An 18,779-nucleotide genomic window follows, 5' to 3' on the forward strand; every position below is an offset into this window, starting at 1 on the left:
GTCGTGACAGCCAGGCTTTGATGTTGACATCCTTCGCACCGCCCTCAGTCTTTTTACCAACAAACAGCTGATCTTCAGGCTCGGCTTGGGTTTTATCCTTGGGCTCCATCCACAGCTCTATTGAGCCGAAAATACCTCAGCTTGCTGGGAGGGGGGTCTGTGGATGGTTAATTGACCCCCACTCTCTTGAAAATGTCGAAACATCTCCCTCCTAGCCTCGGAGTTTCAGCTCTGAGCTGCCATTTTGTTTTGCAACTGTCAACGGAAATTTGATTGAAGGTATGTTATTGTCAAAGGTGAAGAAGTCATGTAGCACAGGGACCTGCACCAGTCCATGGCATGCCAGAAACTGGGTCATGCAAACATGCGAAGCCCCATCCGCAGGATGCAGGCAGCACACAAAACTACGTCCAGAGTACGTGGAAAAACCTCTCTCCACGGAACTGGCCCCTGGTGCCCAAAAGATTGGGGGCCGCTGATGTAGCAGCATAGAGTCAGTCGGGTGGCAAGACATGATAGCTTGATGTTCAAATTTGTGGAAGATGTTAGTGTAGTGTCTCAACATCCATGGTTAAAATGTTGGTGAAATTTCCAATGGATTTTATTTATCTTAGTAAATCTATGGTGTTTTCTATATACCTGGTATTGCTGGTGGCATAAGATCTGAATGAGGAGTCCATGAAACCTGACATTCTAATTGATAAGGTGCATGTCATCTGACTCGCATATAATCTGCATAAACATGGTTTTTCTTTCCTGTTCCCCTTATCCAAATTTAAATCATATACATCAGTTAACCACTTCATGCATCCGATAAGTGGGCTATAGCTAAAAAAAAAACGTATGCCTTTCAACATTCTTTAAAAAGGTGTTATTAAACTCCTGACTTGGTGCTACCATACAGCTGTCCTCCTACATCTTTTTATTATTTTGAAATTGCAAGTCATGCTATTTTTCCGAAAAAGTAAATAGGTATCCCAAACATGCTTTTTCAGGAGGCAACTGGACTTTGTTTTTTCTTTTGAAAATGTTTCGCTTCTCATCCAAGAAGCTTCTTCAGCTCTGACAGGATAGTGGGAAATGGAAGGATTTATATTCCTTGCACACAGCTGGTAATTTGCATCCTTTTACATGGCTGTTGAAGCACTTGGAGGTTTATCTTCAAGGACCCTCTAAAAAGATGCAAATTACCAGCTGTGTGCAAGGAATATACATCCTTCCATTCCCCTATCCTGTCAGAGCTGAAGAAGCTCCTTGGATGAGAAGCAAAACATCTTTAAAAGAAAAAAAAACCAGGAAGTCCAGTTGCCTCCTGAAAAAGCACTTTTGGGACAACCACTACGTGGATGACTGAGAATCTCTAGACTTTTAAATTTGGATATTCCATCTAGATTGGATAATGGAAGGTCTAGGTAGATGTAAGTAAAGAGAGATCATATACTAAGACAGTGCTCCTGAATGTACCTCTTTCTTAAGACTGGCAACCTCTTGAGGACTTCCATTCCCATCTTGGTTTATTTAGTAAAAAGTAGCCTCAAGCAAACCTGAAACCAACTGAAGACTAGACAAAGGTATATTTTAGAGAGAAGTCCAACACACACAAGGTAAATTGATTATCCTGAAAGCACTCCAAGTAGGTCAAGGGAATGAAGGTTGGAGACCGCAGAAAGTGGAAGAAGCAAGCAAGAATGTGTATCAGTGTGTTTTCTGTAACCAGTAGATTCATTATGCATTAAGACAACCAGAAAAAGTTATTTTAAATTTTTATTTATGAAACATAGCCTCAGGGGCTGACTATTCAGAAAATAGAAACATCTAATTAAAAAAGCCCCCAGGCTTGAGCTGAGGCAAAAATACCATCTGGGCACTTTGTAAAGACTTCACGTTAACAACCAACATCCTTACATATTGCATAGCGTATCTTTTCAAGAAGATATTCCTCTGAGTTCAGGAGATGATGTGCTCAACCTCCTGTTCCACTCTGGGCTCAGAAAAGCGGCTCCGTGAACTCAGGCTACCGGCTTTGTTCTACTGCAAGAGACCAGATGGAAAAAAGCAGTCAGTTACTCAGTCATCCTCAGTAGCCAAATTAGCTGAATGCAGCCTCTATGTTGCTGCAGGCTTTCCTAGAGTCCAGTTTCAACTTTCCAAGGCTAGGAGGGCTGTTCTATTGGCAGTTTAAAGCTGTCCTCTTGTGCAATTCAGCAGGCACTGTTATCAGTGCTTTGCTTCGCCATTAGTTAGGTCCACTTTTGAAGAAGTATACATGGAAACTTTACCAGTCATATCCTGTCCTTAACAGCCTTCCTTATTGGTAAAACAGCCGCCTCTGCCCCCTCCCCCAACAGTCCCACTTCATGGTTTCCTTTTGCCCATTCCTATCATCTGGCCTCTTAAACAAACTGAAGATTTAACTGAGAAAAATATTCATCTTACATATTTATACAAACACATTTTTCCATATTTCCATTATAAAACATGTAGAACAGAGTTTACAGATGATGCCAGAGTCTTTACTTTCAAACCAGCAACTGATACCTATTCCACCCATGGCTGCTACTGGCTATTTATTTTGGCTAATCATTGTTTCCATCATTCGGTTGCACAGGTCTAGCACCCCTAAGTAGGACACAAGTAGCAACACAATTATTCTTCTATAGTAGAGTTTCCTAAACTATTTTCTCTCAGGATCTCTTTCCACTTTTAAGAATTATTGAGGCCCCCCCCAAAAAAGTTTTTCTATGTCTGTATTTACTGTATTGAAGATTTAAAGTGTACTGCTACCTCTTCTCACAATTGGGGATTTAATATATTATTTTTAAAAATATTCATTTTTAAGCTGGCAAATAATTTTGGTTTTACAGGCCACTGACAGGGTCTTGGGGGACGCTCCTAGGGATCCTAGAACCAACTTTAAGAAAACTGGTCTATAGGATGCCCAGAAACAGAAATGGGTTAATTATCCTGCATGGGCTACACTTATAATTTTCTATCTCTGATCTGCAAAACAACAACAAAATCCTCTGGTAACAATGGCTCAGTACAATACAGGTAGTCCTCAATTTACGAATACATAAAGAGTCCAAAATTTCCGTTGCTAAGCAAGGCAGCTGCTAAGTGAATTTTGACCCATTTCACAACTTTTTTTTGCCCCAGTTAAGTGAATCACTGCAGATGTTAAGTCAATCATGCGGCCATTAAGTGAATCCAGCTTCCCCCATTGACTTTTCCTTATCAAAAGCTGACTGGGAAGGATACAAATGGTGATCATATGTCCCTGGGACAGTGCAACTGTCATAAACACATACTGGCTTCCAAGCACCCAAATTTTGATCATGTGACCATGGGGATGCTGCAATGGTCATAAGTGTGAAAAACAGTCACAAGTCACTTTTTTCAGTGCTATTGTAACTTCTGTCACTAAACAAATGGTTGTAAGTTGAGTATTTGTACACCTGGGTTACTGTAATGTACTCTGCTTGGTGTGGCCTTTGAAGATGATTCAGAAAATACAACTAGTCCTAAATGTCATATATTGGAGCAGCCGTATTCCTATAAAGCAGGGCTCTCCAAACTTGGCAACTTTAAGACTTGTGGAGCATGGCTGTCTGAGCAATTCTGGGAATTGAAGTCCAAAAGTCTTAAAGTTGCCAAGTTTGGAGAGCCCTGCTATAAAGTCTATATTGCACAGGTTTATCAAGAGGTTTTAGGGTGCAGTTCAAATGTTTAACTTGCATTCCCTATACGCCTGGACCCTTACAGGGTCACTTCCTCTCTGATCTATCTTCTTAATCAGGTACGCAGATCCTTGCAAAATTGTCTGACAGTCACCCTATTGTGAGGTGATTCCAAATGCTATTTGTGTCACAGTTTCTTTTTTGTGGAACAATCTCCCTCTTAAAGTCAGGTTAGTGTTCTCCCTGCTGACTTTCCAGAAAATAGTAAAAAGGAAACTGTCCTGGGAGGTATTTGGGGGTTGGGGAGAGTCACCACTGCACTTTTTAAACTCTTATTTTATGCTATTTTTATTTTGCGTTGGTTATATATTGGGAATCAACATAAGATTTATGGCAGGATAAAATGCAATGAAGAAAGGTTTAAATCAATCAATACATACTATAAGAGGAGATGTCTATCTCTTCTGGGAGCTCAGCCACGTTGACCTCAAAGCGATCCTGTACTTCATTGAGGATTTTGGCATCACCTTCATCTGACACAAAGGTAATCGCCAAGCCTTTCGTACCAAAACGCCCAGCCCGGGCCACCTGCGAGAAGGTTGTATCAAGGATTAAAAGAAGTTCCTTCCCAAACTGAATCCATTATTTCCGTCAGTTATCCGTCAGAGGGATAAATCAGTTAGATGCTCAATTAAAATCAGGCAAACTTCATTTAAGAATTTTCATCAGCAACATCAAATCCAAAAAGAGGCTGGGAATCCACGAAAAAGAGTGGTTAGAAGCCATCCAGACTTTGCAAGCCACCAGCTCCTTATCGCAAGTGGCAAGGTATTAGAACAGAAGGCAACTCTGATTTCCACACACACTCACCCTGTGTAAGTAGGTATCGGAATCCTCAGGCATATCATAGTTGAAAACTATGTTGACTCGCTCTATGTCCATCCCACGGCCAAACAGATTAGTGGCCACCAAGATACGACGCTGGAAGTCTTTGAATTGTTGATACCGAGAGAGCCTAGGGGAAAAAAAGTTACTTCCTTGAACTACATGATTCCTCTCCAGAGCTGAGTCTGATTCTTAGACCCAAAGAACTTAGAACTTGTTACAGTGTTTCCCCGAAAATAAGACTGGCCCTTAGATTAATTTTTGCTCCAAAAGACGCATTAGCTCTTATTTTCGGGAAAATACTGTACTAAATGAGTCTATTTGGATGACGATCTTGGGGCTTCTTTTTGGGGTAGGACTTATATTATGAGCATCCTGAAAAATGCTAGGGCTTATTTTCTGGTTGAGTCTTATTTTCAGAGAAACACGGTAGTACAACGCTTGATTTTTTTACCATCAAGACATTGTCCCCCATATTCCATTCTCAAAAGCATAGATACTCCATTCGATGTTCAGGATTCATAGTCTGATGCTGCTCACCTCTCTTCCTGAGACATGCCTCTGTGTATAGCAATAGCTGGGAAGTTCTGTTCAACCAGAAGTTGGGCTAATGCCATGCAGCGCTGCACAGACTTTACAAATATCACAACCTGCAGGGATGGGGAGAGCAAAAAAGAATTGATCTGGAAGCCCTACAGATCTCCATCAGCCTTCAGCTCCCATTGTGACCATATTCCACTTCCAACCCCAAAAGGTGGAATATCACTTACAAGCCATGGTTGCCAATCCTTTCATACAGACCTGATTGAACTCCAGTACATCCAGCAGGTCAAAAAGTTTGCGGTTTTTCTCTGTGTCCTTCAGCTTTACATAGTATTGCTGCAGACCATGTAGAGTCAGCTTTGTCTCGTCATCTACAAATACCTCCATGGGCTGAAAGTAGTGAACAAATGATTAAAGCAAAATCCTCTTGTGTGCATACATATACACATACATTCATGATTAAATATTAAAGTCAAAATACAAAAATTCTGAAATCTACAAAAATAACTTTTGTTCCTACATCTGGCATGTATGATGAAGTAAGCCCTAACTCACAAAAGCTTATGCCTTTTAATAAAATGTGTTAGTTGAAGAGGGAACTACTGGACATCTTCTGATTTTTGCCACCATAGAAAAATGGCCCTCCTCTATTTTATTCCTAGGACTACTATGAACAGCGGTCCCCAATCTTTGCAGTTTAGGGAGGGGGAGGAGAGGGGAACTGGGTCGTTCAAGTGGCTGACTGGCACACATATGCAGCTCAACTTACAAAAGTGGTAGGCTGGCACGTGCATGTGTGCATGCCGGCCCACCACTCATGCGGCCTGGTTTTGAATAAGCCATGGCTTATTTCTTAAACTGCACCTGAATCTGTGCTAGTGGCAGGATAGTTACAAGAATATGTCCTCACTTTTCCTACGCCTTAAGCAGCTAGCCACTTTCTCTTTACCTGGCTGTGGCTCTGTGACTGTAACCCTCAGGGCAAAGCCTGCCCTATGATTTTATTGAATTGTAAACTGCTGTGTGTTCTTTCACTTAAACAGCACAGTACATTCTTCCAACTGAGGACTTCTTTCTAGTGTATCTGTAATGTTGCTAGGAGAGCATACGTGATGACAAATGTATAACAATATAATTATGTAAATTCTGCAATTTACTTACTTCAATCAGATGCCCTGATTTATAATTGTGGGTATTTGCATGATTAAGCCACTGACATTTGCTGCTTTCAAGTACCCGCAATCTGCTCCAACCCTCCCCACATCACCCCAAACAGGATGTTGAGAGGGAACACAAAATTGCCTCAGTGGATTCTATTTTGTCTACTTTGTGTATACGTTGCATGCATTACCCCCACTGGGAGCAAAAGATGGGACTTAGTGCTTACATCCTGCATGAACTTCCTGCAGACAGGCCGGATCTCCTTACTCAAGGTGGCACTAAACATCATGCACTGCTTTTCAGGGGGAGTCAATCGAAAGATTTCCTGTACATCACGGCGCATGTCTAAAAGAAACACGGATAAGAATAAGAGTTCCCAATAAAGGCAGATTTGAAGTTCGAAAATTCATTAGCTCAACCACTCCTTTCACTATTTCTCACCCTCAATATTTTATTGTAATGGCTGAGAGAACAGAGACACATTAGCGCTCTAACCATTTCTACAGAGAGCTTTCTCAACTCATCTTGCCTCTTCTGATTACAACTTGTAAAACCAAGTGACTTTTTACTTTGTACCCTTCCATACAAAATTATCAGCCATAGTACAAAAATAAGCAAAACGGTACCAAAAATAATTCCCCATCCACCTTTGACATAGTCTGCTCATAGTTGTGATTTTTACAAAAGCATTTCAAACAACAAGCACTTGACATCTTTATTCTCCAAAATGCTACTGGGCTGCATGTAATTAGTCATAATAATGTAATTAGAGGCTAATGCTCAGCTTTCATGTGCTCCCAACTATTCTTTCTTCTCAAAGAAATAAAGGAACAGATGCAAAAAGAGAACAAGAAGGAGATGAGCTGGGTTGGGGCTGCAATAGAAAACCATGGAGACCTTTAGCTGATCAGTAGGAAGGTTTGAAAGAAGAGTAGGTAGAAGTTGAGTCGCAAGTGATCTGCCAAGTAAGAAAAGGAAGTAGGGAAGTCTACAAAAAGTATAGTAGAAAGGAAAGGCAGCTCAGTGAAGGAAAGCACAGAATGGATGTGGAAATAAATCTCAGGAGGAAGTGAGAAAGAAAGGCAAACTCTTGGATAATGGAAGTCTTGGAGGAAAGCATCTGGGGAGAATGAGCCCAATCACAAGGACAGTTGAAACAAACAGTTTCTTTTCTAAGGCTTTATATTCTACCTCTTGGATAGGCCATCTGTCTTTCAGATAGGCCATCTGTCTTTCAGAAATGTTTTAGCAAACATTTCTGTGAAAGTTTGTGAGTAGCTATGTGCACCATAGTAGACATCTTGTGAATGGGCATCTCTTTTCTTTTATTACTATATAGCCGATAAAGATTTCCCTTCAGGTATGTTTAAATGCCATATAGATCATCTCGAATTTTCATCTCAGCATATATGAGACTGGCATCTTTTTGTACATTTTGGATTACAACTTTTTGAGAATTGCATTACAAATGCTAACTTTAATGCTTGTCATGTTTAGCAATGTAATTCAAATCTTGAAGGACATCTGATTGCACAGATGATTTATGGCTTGTACCTGCACACAAAGCTGTCTGTTCCTAGGTTACACAAAAGAATTAAGCCATTGTTTGTCTGCTTGGACAAACTGGCTGATTGCATTTTGTAGATAAGGAGATTCTGACAGCACAGCAAAAAGAGAGCTGTAAGTTTGCAATAGTAATATGAAAAACGTTTCCAGTTTGAAGAGTTTTGAATTGAAAACAACCCCTTTTCTAAGTTTGATGGAACATAACTTTGCCCAATGTGTTGGGTGCTGCTCAGACCATTGCGGAAGAATTCCAAGCCCAAGGCATTCCAAACGTTGTATGTTTTGTATGCTTTTATGTTATGTCAAAGTGAGGACAACTTTGCACGCGTTTCTATTTCACTGCTACCTTGTCATAAGGCCCTCTCTTCAGGGCAAGTGATAAGTTTCTTTTTGAAAGGTTTCTAATATATCAGAAAAAGCTGAGTAATTCAGAAATATCGCCAACCTCTTTTTTTTCCCCTCAGTCTTTGCACTTTAATTCCATCCCAACTCATTTTAAGCTGTAGTTTTTAGGTTTTGTCTCATGATTTGCACCCTCACTAACAGCCACTCGTCTATCTGAAAAGTGATAGGAGTTACTGACACACTCCTTTAAAATAGCTTTACTTTACTACTAGCAGGCAATGCACTCTTCCAAGATAATTTGGAAGACATACTTCAGACTTCATGCAAGCATAGCAACTTGCATTTTTTAAAAAGCAGCTCACTTCTATGAACACCTGAAAATAGCTGGTTAAATGTTGCATTAAATAGACTCATTAAAAACCTTTTTCAGGTTTTCCTAATGTCTGAAAAGGTTTGATTGTTTACTGAATAATAAATAGGTGCTCTGCTCAAATGAAGTTTGAATCATGCACACCAAATCTCTATCTCAGTGTCTTGTCCTTTAATTTGGGCATCAGGCTATTTTCTTACAATGGATCAAGAATTCTACACTCCATAAACAATTCCACTTTTATTTGGACTTCTCCAGCCTACACTCCCCTCCCTTTCCCCAGGTTCTCTTACCTAGCTGCTCAAGCATCTTGTCACACTCATCCAACACAAAATGCTTCACATTGCGCAGGTTGAGTGTCTTGTTGCGTACCAATGCTAGAGTACGGCCTGGGGTTCCCACAACAATATGCGGACAGTTTTTCCTAAGTACCTCTTCATCTTTCTTGATAGAAAGCCCCCCAAAGAAAACTGATACCTGCAGGAGAATCAGAAATCACTCAATGACTCTGCAACACATTCTTTATACAATGCAGTAAATAACATTCAAACACAGCCACTTGGGTGTAGCAATAAGGTAATAGGCTAGAAACCAGGTAACCATGAATTCTAGTCCCATCCTACGCACAAAGCCAGCTGGGTGACTTTAGGCTAGTCAATCAGCTGTGGAAAAGAAGCAACAGCAAACCACTTCTGAAGAATTTAGTTAATAAAAATGCAGGGACTAATTTAGGCAGTCACCAGGGATCAACAATAAGTGAAAGGTACAGATGCACACACACACAAACAAAGAAAGAAAGCTCTTGAAAGCTACGATTCATACTAGTTATCTTCTTTCAAAATTTTTGGTCACTTTGAAACAATAAACGGGCACAAGGAGGCCAAGATAAGCTTTTATACAATACTAGACTACCCTGTGACCTGTTAGATCACTCTTTTGATAGAATGGTAATACAACCAGAGCCTTGGTACTACAGTGGTTTAAAGCACCCTGTTATTAACACAGCTGCCTGCAATTTACTGCTGGTTCGAATCTCTCCAAGGCTCAAGGTTGACTCAGCCTTCCATCCTTTCTAAGGTAGGTTAAATGAGGACCCAGTTTGTGGGGGCAATAAGCTGACTTTGTATAAAATATACAAAAGTATGAAGGCTATTGCTGAGCACATTGTAAGCCGCCCTGAGTCTCCGGAGAAGGGCGGCATATAAATCAAATTAAAAAAAAAAAAAAAGATGTGAATTCCCAGAGATTAAAAAGATATTAAAGATTCTAAATATTTTGAAACCCAAAGCAATACTTGCCCCTCACCTTGACACTGGTCATATACTTTGAGAAACGTTCATATTCTTTACTGATCTGGAATGCCAATTCCCGGGTATGACACATCACTAGCACTGAGACCTAGCAGAATTAAAAGAAATATTGATACAAAGGCATCAAAAGGAGGGTTCTTTAGTTGTTTGGATGGGGAGGAGCGATCCCCAACTCAGTCCTATACCCAGAGAGAGTGGTTATGGGTGTCTGAATTACCCAGGCCTGAAGATATTCCATCTTCGACCTTGGATGGAATTGCACTTCTCCCTTCAAGGTTGGCACAGATTTGAGGTCTTTCTGGATTCACAGTCCCTGCTGTGGCAGCTATAGCCAGGAAAGCCTTCACAAAATTCATCTAGTGAGACTGTTGTGTTTTTTCCTAGATCAAAGGGGCCCTTTAGACAGTTGCTCATGCCCATGTCACCTCATGGCTTGAGTACTACAGTGCTCTCTACGTAGGTCTCCCCTTGAAGACCAGCCAGAAGCTTCAGATTGTTGTAACAAAAGCAATACTGCATGCTCAAGGCATGTCAATGTGACATCTCTGCCTCTCAAACTGCACTGGTTGATAATTTACTTCAAGGTGTGTTTCAAGACACTGGTTGCTACCTACAAGTTCCTACATGACATAGTGCCTGGTTATTTGAAGGACCGCCTATCTCTTATAACATCTACCTGGCAGATTACATCCTCCAGGTTGGCATGCTCCAGTTCCTTTTATGTTTTATTGTAATTTCTTTTGACTATAGTGAGCCATCAAAAGCCATTGAGAGTCCGGCAAAATACAAATTTAATAAATTATTATTACATGAATCAAAAAGTCTCTGCGTGACTATGAAATAACATTTTGCAATAGCAGACATGTGGTTGAAAGCATCTGGAAGTCTAATAGTGTAATTAAAGTCTTATTCCCTTTAAATATGCAAGAAATTCGTGTTAAGAGGTAGAGGTTCAATAGAACCGCCTCACACACACACCTCAGAGATAAAACTACTAAAACACCTCAAATGGAATCTGATTCTTTATGAATTGGAATTGCTAAGAAAGGGCACACTGAAGCTAATTCAACTGCTTGTCAGGAAACCAAAAGCAGCATCTCCATTAATTTTTGTTCCTTTTGGTGTCCATGCCCAGAATCATTGCTAAAGAAATCATTCATGGAAGCAGCTGAATCACATTTACAAGATTCCTACCACCTTCTTTTGGTATTTAGCTTTCTGTTAACAAACTCTTTCCCAACATCCTTTACATACCTGCCCATCCAGTGGCTCAATCTGCTGCAGAGTAGCCAATACAAAAACAGCAGTTTTGCCCATGCCCGATTTGGCTTGACATAGTACATCCATGCCTAGAATTGCCTGAGGAATGCATTCATGTTGTACTGATAGGGGAAGAAGAAAAAAGAATTACACAAGAGTCACTGGGGATATGAAAATATTTCATTTCTATGTAGAACTCCAGAAAGCCTTGATCCCAGCTTCTCTTCTTTCCTATTATATCCTTGGAGATTTAAGTATCCTACATACATATCCCATAAGAAAATAATACTGTTTTCAGACCACTGGCATTTAATCCATGCATCACTTTGAATTACAAGACAAATATAACAGATCATAAAGAACTTTGATGTGGATTAGCCATTCCATAATAGACTTTTACTGCAAATCCCTAACCTTTTCCCTTAGATATAAGATCCTACTCCATATCATAAAGGGAGCTCAGGTGCTAACAGGATTTCAGTTAGTTGGCTGAAAAATTGTGTCTCTTGTGCCAGATTGAATTTAGATCTTGCATCAAAGATGATATAGTTTTGTGAAATTTATTTGATCTCTTTCAGAATTCCTAAACCGTGTGATTGCTTTTTTCACATATATTGAATAACATGTAAAATATGTTAATAAGAAGTAAAAGAAACAAGCACCAGACTTGTTATTTGTTCACTTATACTCTTTTTATATATTGGTGGGTCCAACAATTAAGTTCCGGTAATGTTCTAAGATATGCAAATTTTAAAAAATTAAAAAATACTTTCTCACAGAATTGTAATAATCTCCAATATGATTTTTTTTAAAAAATTTGATTTATATGCCGCCCTTCTCCAGAGACTCAGGGCGGCTTACAATGTGCTAAGCAATATTTGCAGAGCTCCCCACCAGATCATCATCATAGTGGCTGCGCTAGACTCAACATTGATAACAATTAAAACCAAAACATCCCACCCCTGCTCCCTGCAGCCCCCAGCTCTCACCCTGCACCGCGTAGCACCACTGGCAGTTGCTTCCCGGTGGGTGAACTGGGCTGATTGATGAGGGAGGCCAAGGGCCTTGGCTCAGCTCCTACCTTCTGATGGATGTTCAAAGCCACAATCCACAATGGCACGAAGTAATTCTGGCTTCAGCAGGAAATCTCGGAAGCCAGAACTGTGAATGGAGACATAAGAGCCCTTCACATCCTTTTTAGCAGGGGGAGGAGTTGCATCTGTCACTCCTTGAGGCTCTTCATCATCTTCATAATCCAGCAACTCATTCTCCACATCCTGCTCAGCCATATCCTTCAGGGAAAGCAAAAAGCACAGGACGTCTGCAATATATTGATGGATGACAGCTAAATCCAGGATGAGGGAAACCAAAACTAAAATGGAACTACAGATATACTTGAAGGGAACAATTAATAGACTCTAGCTTGAAGTTGTTTATATCCATCAATTCTGAGCAAATCCTACTGATAGAGCTTAACTAACTTTCCAATATCTCAAAGTTGAAATTTTTCAAACAACTTGTGAGCCTAAGATCAGTATCACTCATTTTTCCATCCTCAGCTATTATTTTTCAAGTCAGATGCCATTTTTAAAAAAGCTACATGCAATATCGTAGGTCTTTTTCACATACATGCTACCAAAACCATGTTACCATATAGTAGATATGTAGTAGACATTATAGTAGATATGTCCTTTCCCCCTTAATACAAACTTTTCATGTCGAAGTTGTTGTAAAAATAATCTAAAATAGAGGACAAGAAATTGACAACATTCTGACTAAGTGGTCTGACCGTCTCATCAGGCCACAGAACATATTAACAACGCATCGTATCTTATCTTTCAAACAAGTCTTCAATGATCAATGACAAAATTATAGTGCTGTAGTTGTAAATCTCATTCCTGCTATTCTAACTGTATTTATAAAGGTAGACATCAATTTCTTTTCTATATACTTTTATCCATCATTCTTCATGGATTTTCAAAGAATGCTATGCAGACATTGCTTGTTTTAGAACAGTCTGACTTTAAATCAAGAATAAAAATATTGTCCTCCTGCATGTTTCTCATTAACCTTAGGAAAACTCATTTTCAGTGTTAATTCTTCTAATTAATATTTCATCTGCCAAGGAACAGAAAAGATAAGTCACAGATTAATCATAATGAGGCTTCCATCAATCTTATAGAGAAAGGGCTAGGTAATTTGCTCATCATTCAAGGATTTTTGCTTAAAGTCTCCATTAAGAAATACAAACGTTGACTGACAGCCAATCTTAATGGCTGGTACCCAATTTTAACCAACTCTTTCACATGGAGCCAAGACAGCCTATCGGCTAATTTTCATAGGCTTTATTTACAGTTACGTATCCATTAATGCAGAGCCATTTTGGTGTAGTGATTAAAGCCATCAGACTAAAAACTAGGAGATTGTGTATTCTAGTACAATATTGGGCAGAAAGCCAGCTGGGTGACATTGGGCTAGATTCTCCCTCAGCCCTAGAAGAAAGACAATGGAAAACTACTTCCAAAAATGCTGCCAAGAGAACTTCATGGACTTGTTCATCTACTAAGAGTTGACATTACTCAGGTGTGCACCCACACACACAAACTGAAGTAGACAGGATTAAACAAAATTGCGTTTTAAAAAATGGTTCACAATATGGTAATATATCCTGCCCTCGAGAAGGAGCATCTCCTAGAGATTCAAGTGGCTCCTTCCTTTAAGTTCTTTCGGAAATTGCCAAAAACCTTGTTCTCCCAGGCTATTGGAACAGGGGGACCACAGACTCCTTTTTGTTTTGTTTTGCTGATTTGTTTGGGTATCTTGCTCTTCCAGTCAATTATATTTTCTGTATGTTGGTTTTTTAGTTGTAAACCACCCAGAATAATTTGGGAGTTAGGTAGCCTATAAAGATACATCTGATTTCCCTAACCCAAAGACCTCCTGATATACTGGACATTAATATCACATCTCCCTGTTGGTAGAGTGGGACTTGGCATTGAGAAGACAAACCAAGAGGTTCAAAGCATAAGGTGACTGCATTATATGAAACTGCCTTTTGTTTGTTTGGGGCAAAAAAGCGTAGTGGTTGAGATGCAGCATTAGGAGAACCTAGGTCCAAATTCACCACCACCATTTATGAGTCTAGGCCACTCATTTATCTCTCAGGGTTATTCTTGTGAGAAATAATTGAACGCTGTATCCCCCCTTGAGAAGAAAAGGTGAGGTGAACATCTAATAAATAAGGTTTGGTATTAAGTAAACAGAAAAATGAAGGAAATTAGCAAAGATGAAATATTATTTCCAGAACCAATGAAAACACTGCTAACAACCCAGAAGTGTATGTACATACTGTACGCATATTTAAATAGCACGACATCACCCTGCCAACAAAAGTGCGTATAGTCAAGGCTATGGTTTTCCCAGTTGCAATATATGGCTGTGAAAGTTGGACCATAAGGAAGGCTGAACGCTGAAGAATTGAGGCCTTTGAACTCTGGTGCTGGAGAAGACTCCTGAGAGTCCCTTGGACTGCAAGGCAATCAAACCAGTCAGTCCTACAGGAGATCAACCCTGACTGCTCTTCAGAAGGCCAGATTCTGAAGATGTAAGTCAAATATTTTGGCCACCTAATGAGAAGGAAGGGCTCACTGGAGAAGAGCCTAATGCTGGGAAAGATTGAGGGCAAACGAAGAAGGGGACGACAGAGAATGAGGTGGCTGGATGTGATCACTGGGCTCTGGGGGATGGTAGAGGACAGGAAGGCCTGAAGGAATGTTGTCCACTGGGTCACGATGGGTGGGACATGACTTCGCAACTAACAACAACTCAATAAAGTAAACAGAAAAATGAAGAAAATTAGCAAAGATGAAATATTATTTCCAGAACTACTGAAAAATTAACACTGCAAACAACCCAGTGTTGGTTGCAGTGTTGTGTGTGTGTGTATATGTATTTATGTGTGTGTATATATGCATATTTAAATAGCACGTTACCTTTCGCTTATAGGGAAACTTCCAACAGAAACTTAATAATTCCCTGTCTATTTTTAATTCACCTTGATTAGGTGAATTACTTCGTCGAAGGGCCCTAGGGAAGGGGCTGCTGAAAAGGAAGGGAAGCGCAGGCTTCAGGGACTTGGACGGCGGCGGAAGATGGAGCCGAGGGCTGAAAGCGGACCGTCGCCACGAGTTCGCCCAGCCGCGGGGCTCCTACCTGACCGACGACCTCCGAAACCGAGAGGCGGCTTCAAGCTTACGGCGCCCAGCGTCCACCTCTCCTACCGCGCCGCTTTCCTTGGGGAGGCGGACAGGCAGGCCGAGCCTTTTACTTCCCATGATAAAAAGGGAGGGGGAGGAGGAGGGTTGTGCCCGGACACCAGCAGGGTAAAGTAAATCGTTTGAACGGCCCAGTTACGGAGTGTGCAGCCCAGACCGCGAACACCAAGCCGGCGCCTCTTCCGCCACCGGCCGCTGGAACGGCGGCCGAAAGCCGAGCAGCCCCACGCCTGGCTCTCTCCTGCCCGTAGGAGCTTCCACGCCGCTTCCCTCCCGCCTCACGGTGTGGCTCACCTGCCCACGTCCAGCTCGCGAGCTCCTGCTTTGACCGCCGAACGCTCGCCCCACGCCAATTGGAACAGGGCGGATTGGGGAAGGACGTTCTTTCCCTTCTAATTGGCCATCGTCAAATAAAGTCCCGCCTCCCCACCAAAGGGGGAAGGAAACCGTTGTCTCTTAGGCCTGCCAATCCAATGCCCTTGGTTAATGATTGCATTGGAAGGATGCGTGCCGGCTTCTTCCGGTATTTCAAGTCCCGCGGCTTACAGAGAAAGAAAAATGGCTGCCGAGAGTGGGAAAGGGAAGTCGGGGCACCTGAAGTTTCTCTACCGAGTGTATGGTGGTGGAAAGGAAGGAGGAACTGATCGCCATTTTGGGTGAGGGCAGATGTGTCCTCGAGTGCTTTTATGTTTAGGAATAAGAATTTTTTTTTTAATTTGATTTATATGCCGCCCTTCTCCGGAGACTCAGGGCGGCTTACAGTGCGTTAAGCAATAACGCACTGTACTAAAGAAATTGGTTTTCTTTAGTATTATTATTCGTAAATAATAATTACTAATGTAACTATGTAACTATGCAAGAACCCGAACTGTTTCGAGGAAGATGGGATTTTAAAAGAGGCAATCATAAGGAACGGAATGCGTTTGAATGGCTTTCTGTTAATTGCGATTGATGGAAGAGAGTGGGCTGGGTTTGAGATAAATTAAAACCTGGAATTGTAATGCTTACTTTTTAAATAAAGTGGAAGTATTTCAGAATTATAACCCTAAACTCCTCAAGCCCTCCAGAATAATGCAGAACTTCCTGGAGCATCTATTTCTCCACCAGACAAACTCACAAGTCTTGCACAGGACCGGAATATTTGGGTTGCCCGCAGATTACGGACGTCCACGGGAACTGATTCTATTTCTGTAGCTGTTCGAGGCTAAGATTTTTAAAACAGCCCCATTCAGCCAAATGAATTAAATACCCTTGCCAGGTGTCCACTATTTGAGTGGACAGTCCGCTTTTTTCACATTATATTCACTATTTTTTTCACAAAATAGTGGACATTTTTTTTATTCAAAAGCTTTATGATGAAATGGTACATAATCTAAAGCTGTACAGTCTAAGAGAATAAGGATAGGAGAATCACGTTTTGTCTTTTTTTTCATAAGTTAGAATGAGACAAAGATCGAATATCCATTGAACTCGATTCTCCGAAAAAATTAATGATGAGATTAAAATAAAAATATATTATAAAATTATGTACAGTTCACATTTTTAAAATGTATTGTAGCTTGTGTCGACTGACCTAAAATGGCGTCGAGTAATGAGAGTGACAGTGGCGAGATTTTGAATTCTTTAAAACGAAAGAGAGGAGTGTGCAAATACACCAAAGACTGGGAAGCTACTTTTGCATGGATTACCAACAACGAAACCGACAGAACAAATACGACGGCCTACTGTAAATTGTGTCAGAAATCGTTCACAATTGAATATAATGGTATAAAAGCTGTCACACAGCATGCAAGCACAAAAAATCATTTAGATAAGGAGAAAATAGCTTCCAGCAACAAGCAAATCAATTCGTTTTTCATTGTTAAAGACTCCTCTTTCAGTGAGAAAGTGACTGTAGCTGAAATGGCTGAAACTTACCATGGGATCAAACACCATATTTCTTTCCTGGCTCAAGATTGCGGTATTAAATTAATGAAGCAAATTTTTGATGATTCAGAAATTGTAAAAAAGATGTCTTGTGGAAGAACCAAATCATCAGCTATTGTCAATGAGGTTTTGTATCCTTTTTCTATTGAGTTGGTTCTCAATGATCTTAAAACTGGAATTCCATTTTCTCTCTCCACTGACGCATCAAACAAGGGAAATCGCAAAATGTATCCCGTTGTTGCACAATATTTTACTTGTGAAGAAGGACTGTGTGTGAAAATTTTAGACTTTTATGAAGATTCTTTCGAAGATTCTACATCAATAAAAAATCAGCTGTGTCGAGTTCTTAGTGATAATGAATTGGAAATAAATAATGTTTCAGCAGATAATGCATCAGTCAATTATGGAGTGAACAAATCTGTTTACCAAAAATTATTGCTGGAAAATGACAATATTGTAGGTGCTCATTGCAATAATCACATTTTACACAACAGCGCAAAAAATGCATTAAAGCAGTTATCTTTTGATATCGAAAATGTAGTGCTGAAGGTTTTTGCTGAATTTTCAAATTCTGCGAAGAAACGAGAAGAGTTGAAATCATTTTTTGAGTTTTGCGAGTCAGAATTCCATGAAGTTTTGCACCATGTTCCAACACGTTGGTTAAGTTTGTTTAAAGCAGTCGAAAGACTTCTTTTAAACTGGATATCTCTAAAATCGTATTTTATTTCTCTTGCATCTGATGAGTGCCATAAGGTTATCTGGAACCTTATTTCGGATCAGGAAAATGAACTCGCAAAAGACGATGAACCAACAATTTCAGAATTGTATTTATATTTCACGCACTTCTTCATGTCAATAATGCAAGACACCCTACTGAAGCTGGAAAGCAAGAAAATTCTTGCATGTGATCTTCTTATCATGTGTAAGCTGCGTGATTCTTTGCAAAAAAATACGATGAGCAGTTTTTTGGAATGAAAGTTTTATTTGCCTTACGTAAAAAACATTTGCCTGAGAATGCCATGCAAAAGTTCAAGAAAGAAGCCATCAACGTGTATCAAAGAGCCATTGCGTACCTAGAAAAGTGGTATAATTTCACCGATTCAATATATGAGACGCTAAGTTGTTTCAATCTAATTGATCGCAATAATCCTCCAACTTTAGAAGAAATGACGAACATCTGGTTATTATCACCATGGCGAGAAGAACTTCCACCCAACACTCTCTTCGATTAAATTTCTGCCTTAGAAGAAGTTTATGTTCATCTGCAGGGCGATTCATCCCTTGATAAGTGGACATACTTTTTCAAGAAAGAGCCAGCTTCGAGTTTACTGAAACTGTTCCAGTATTGTGCATCAATTCCAGTATCAAATGCAAACGTTGAACAAGTTTTCAGCGTCATGGGAAATTTGTGGACTGACGAACGTAACCGACTGCTTGTACCATCAGTTCGAAGTGAACTTTG

The 18,779-nt window shown here is 40.3% G+C and overlaps 1 protein-coding gene across 3 annotated transcripts; it reads right to left on the minus strand.

Annotated features, from left to right (window-relative positions):
- Nucleotides 1-1,751: 1,751 nt before the first annotated feature.
- Nucleotides 1,752-15,766, minus strand: DDX39A (DExD-box helicase 39A). Of its 3 annotated transcripts, none has more exons than XM_070934404.1 (11): nt 15,686-15,766; nt 12,199-12,409; nt 11,112-11,239; nt 9,853-9,945; nt 8,841-9,024; nt 6,493-6,611; nt 5,364-5,495; nt 5,103-5,212; nt 4,548-4,692; nt 4,118-4,265; nt 1,752-2,031 (listed from the first exon to the last, which is right to left on the minus strand). In XM_070934404.1, exons 2-11 carry the CDS (start codon nt 12,404-12,406, stop codon nt 2,015-2,017), a joined length of 1,284 nt encoding a protein of 427 aa, XP_070790505.1. In that variant the 5' UTR covers nt 12,407-12,409; nt 15,686-15,766; the 3' UTR covers nt 1,752-2,014. The 3 variants fall into 3 exon arrangements, with proteins under 3 accessions (XP_070790505.1, XP_070790506.1, XP_070790507.1); XM_070934405.1 differs by having other exon boundaries at nt 12,199-12,438; nt 15,686-15,725; XM_070934406.1 differs by lacking the exons at nt 12,199-12,409; nt 15,686-15,766 and adding an exon at nt 12,107-12,187.
- Between the last annotated feature and the right edge of the window lie 3,013 nt (nt 15,767-18,779).

Source organism: Pituophis catenifer, unplaced genomic scaffold, assembly GCF_029215685.1.
Source record: "Pituophis catenifer annectens isolate HBS135680 unplaced genomic scaffold, rPitCat1.0.hap2 SCAF_2, whole genome shotgun sequence".
Classification (NCBI taxonomy): Eukaryota; Metazoa; Chordata; class Lepidosauria; order Squamata; family Colubridae; genus Pituophis; species Pituophis catenifer.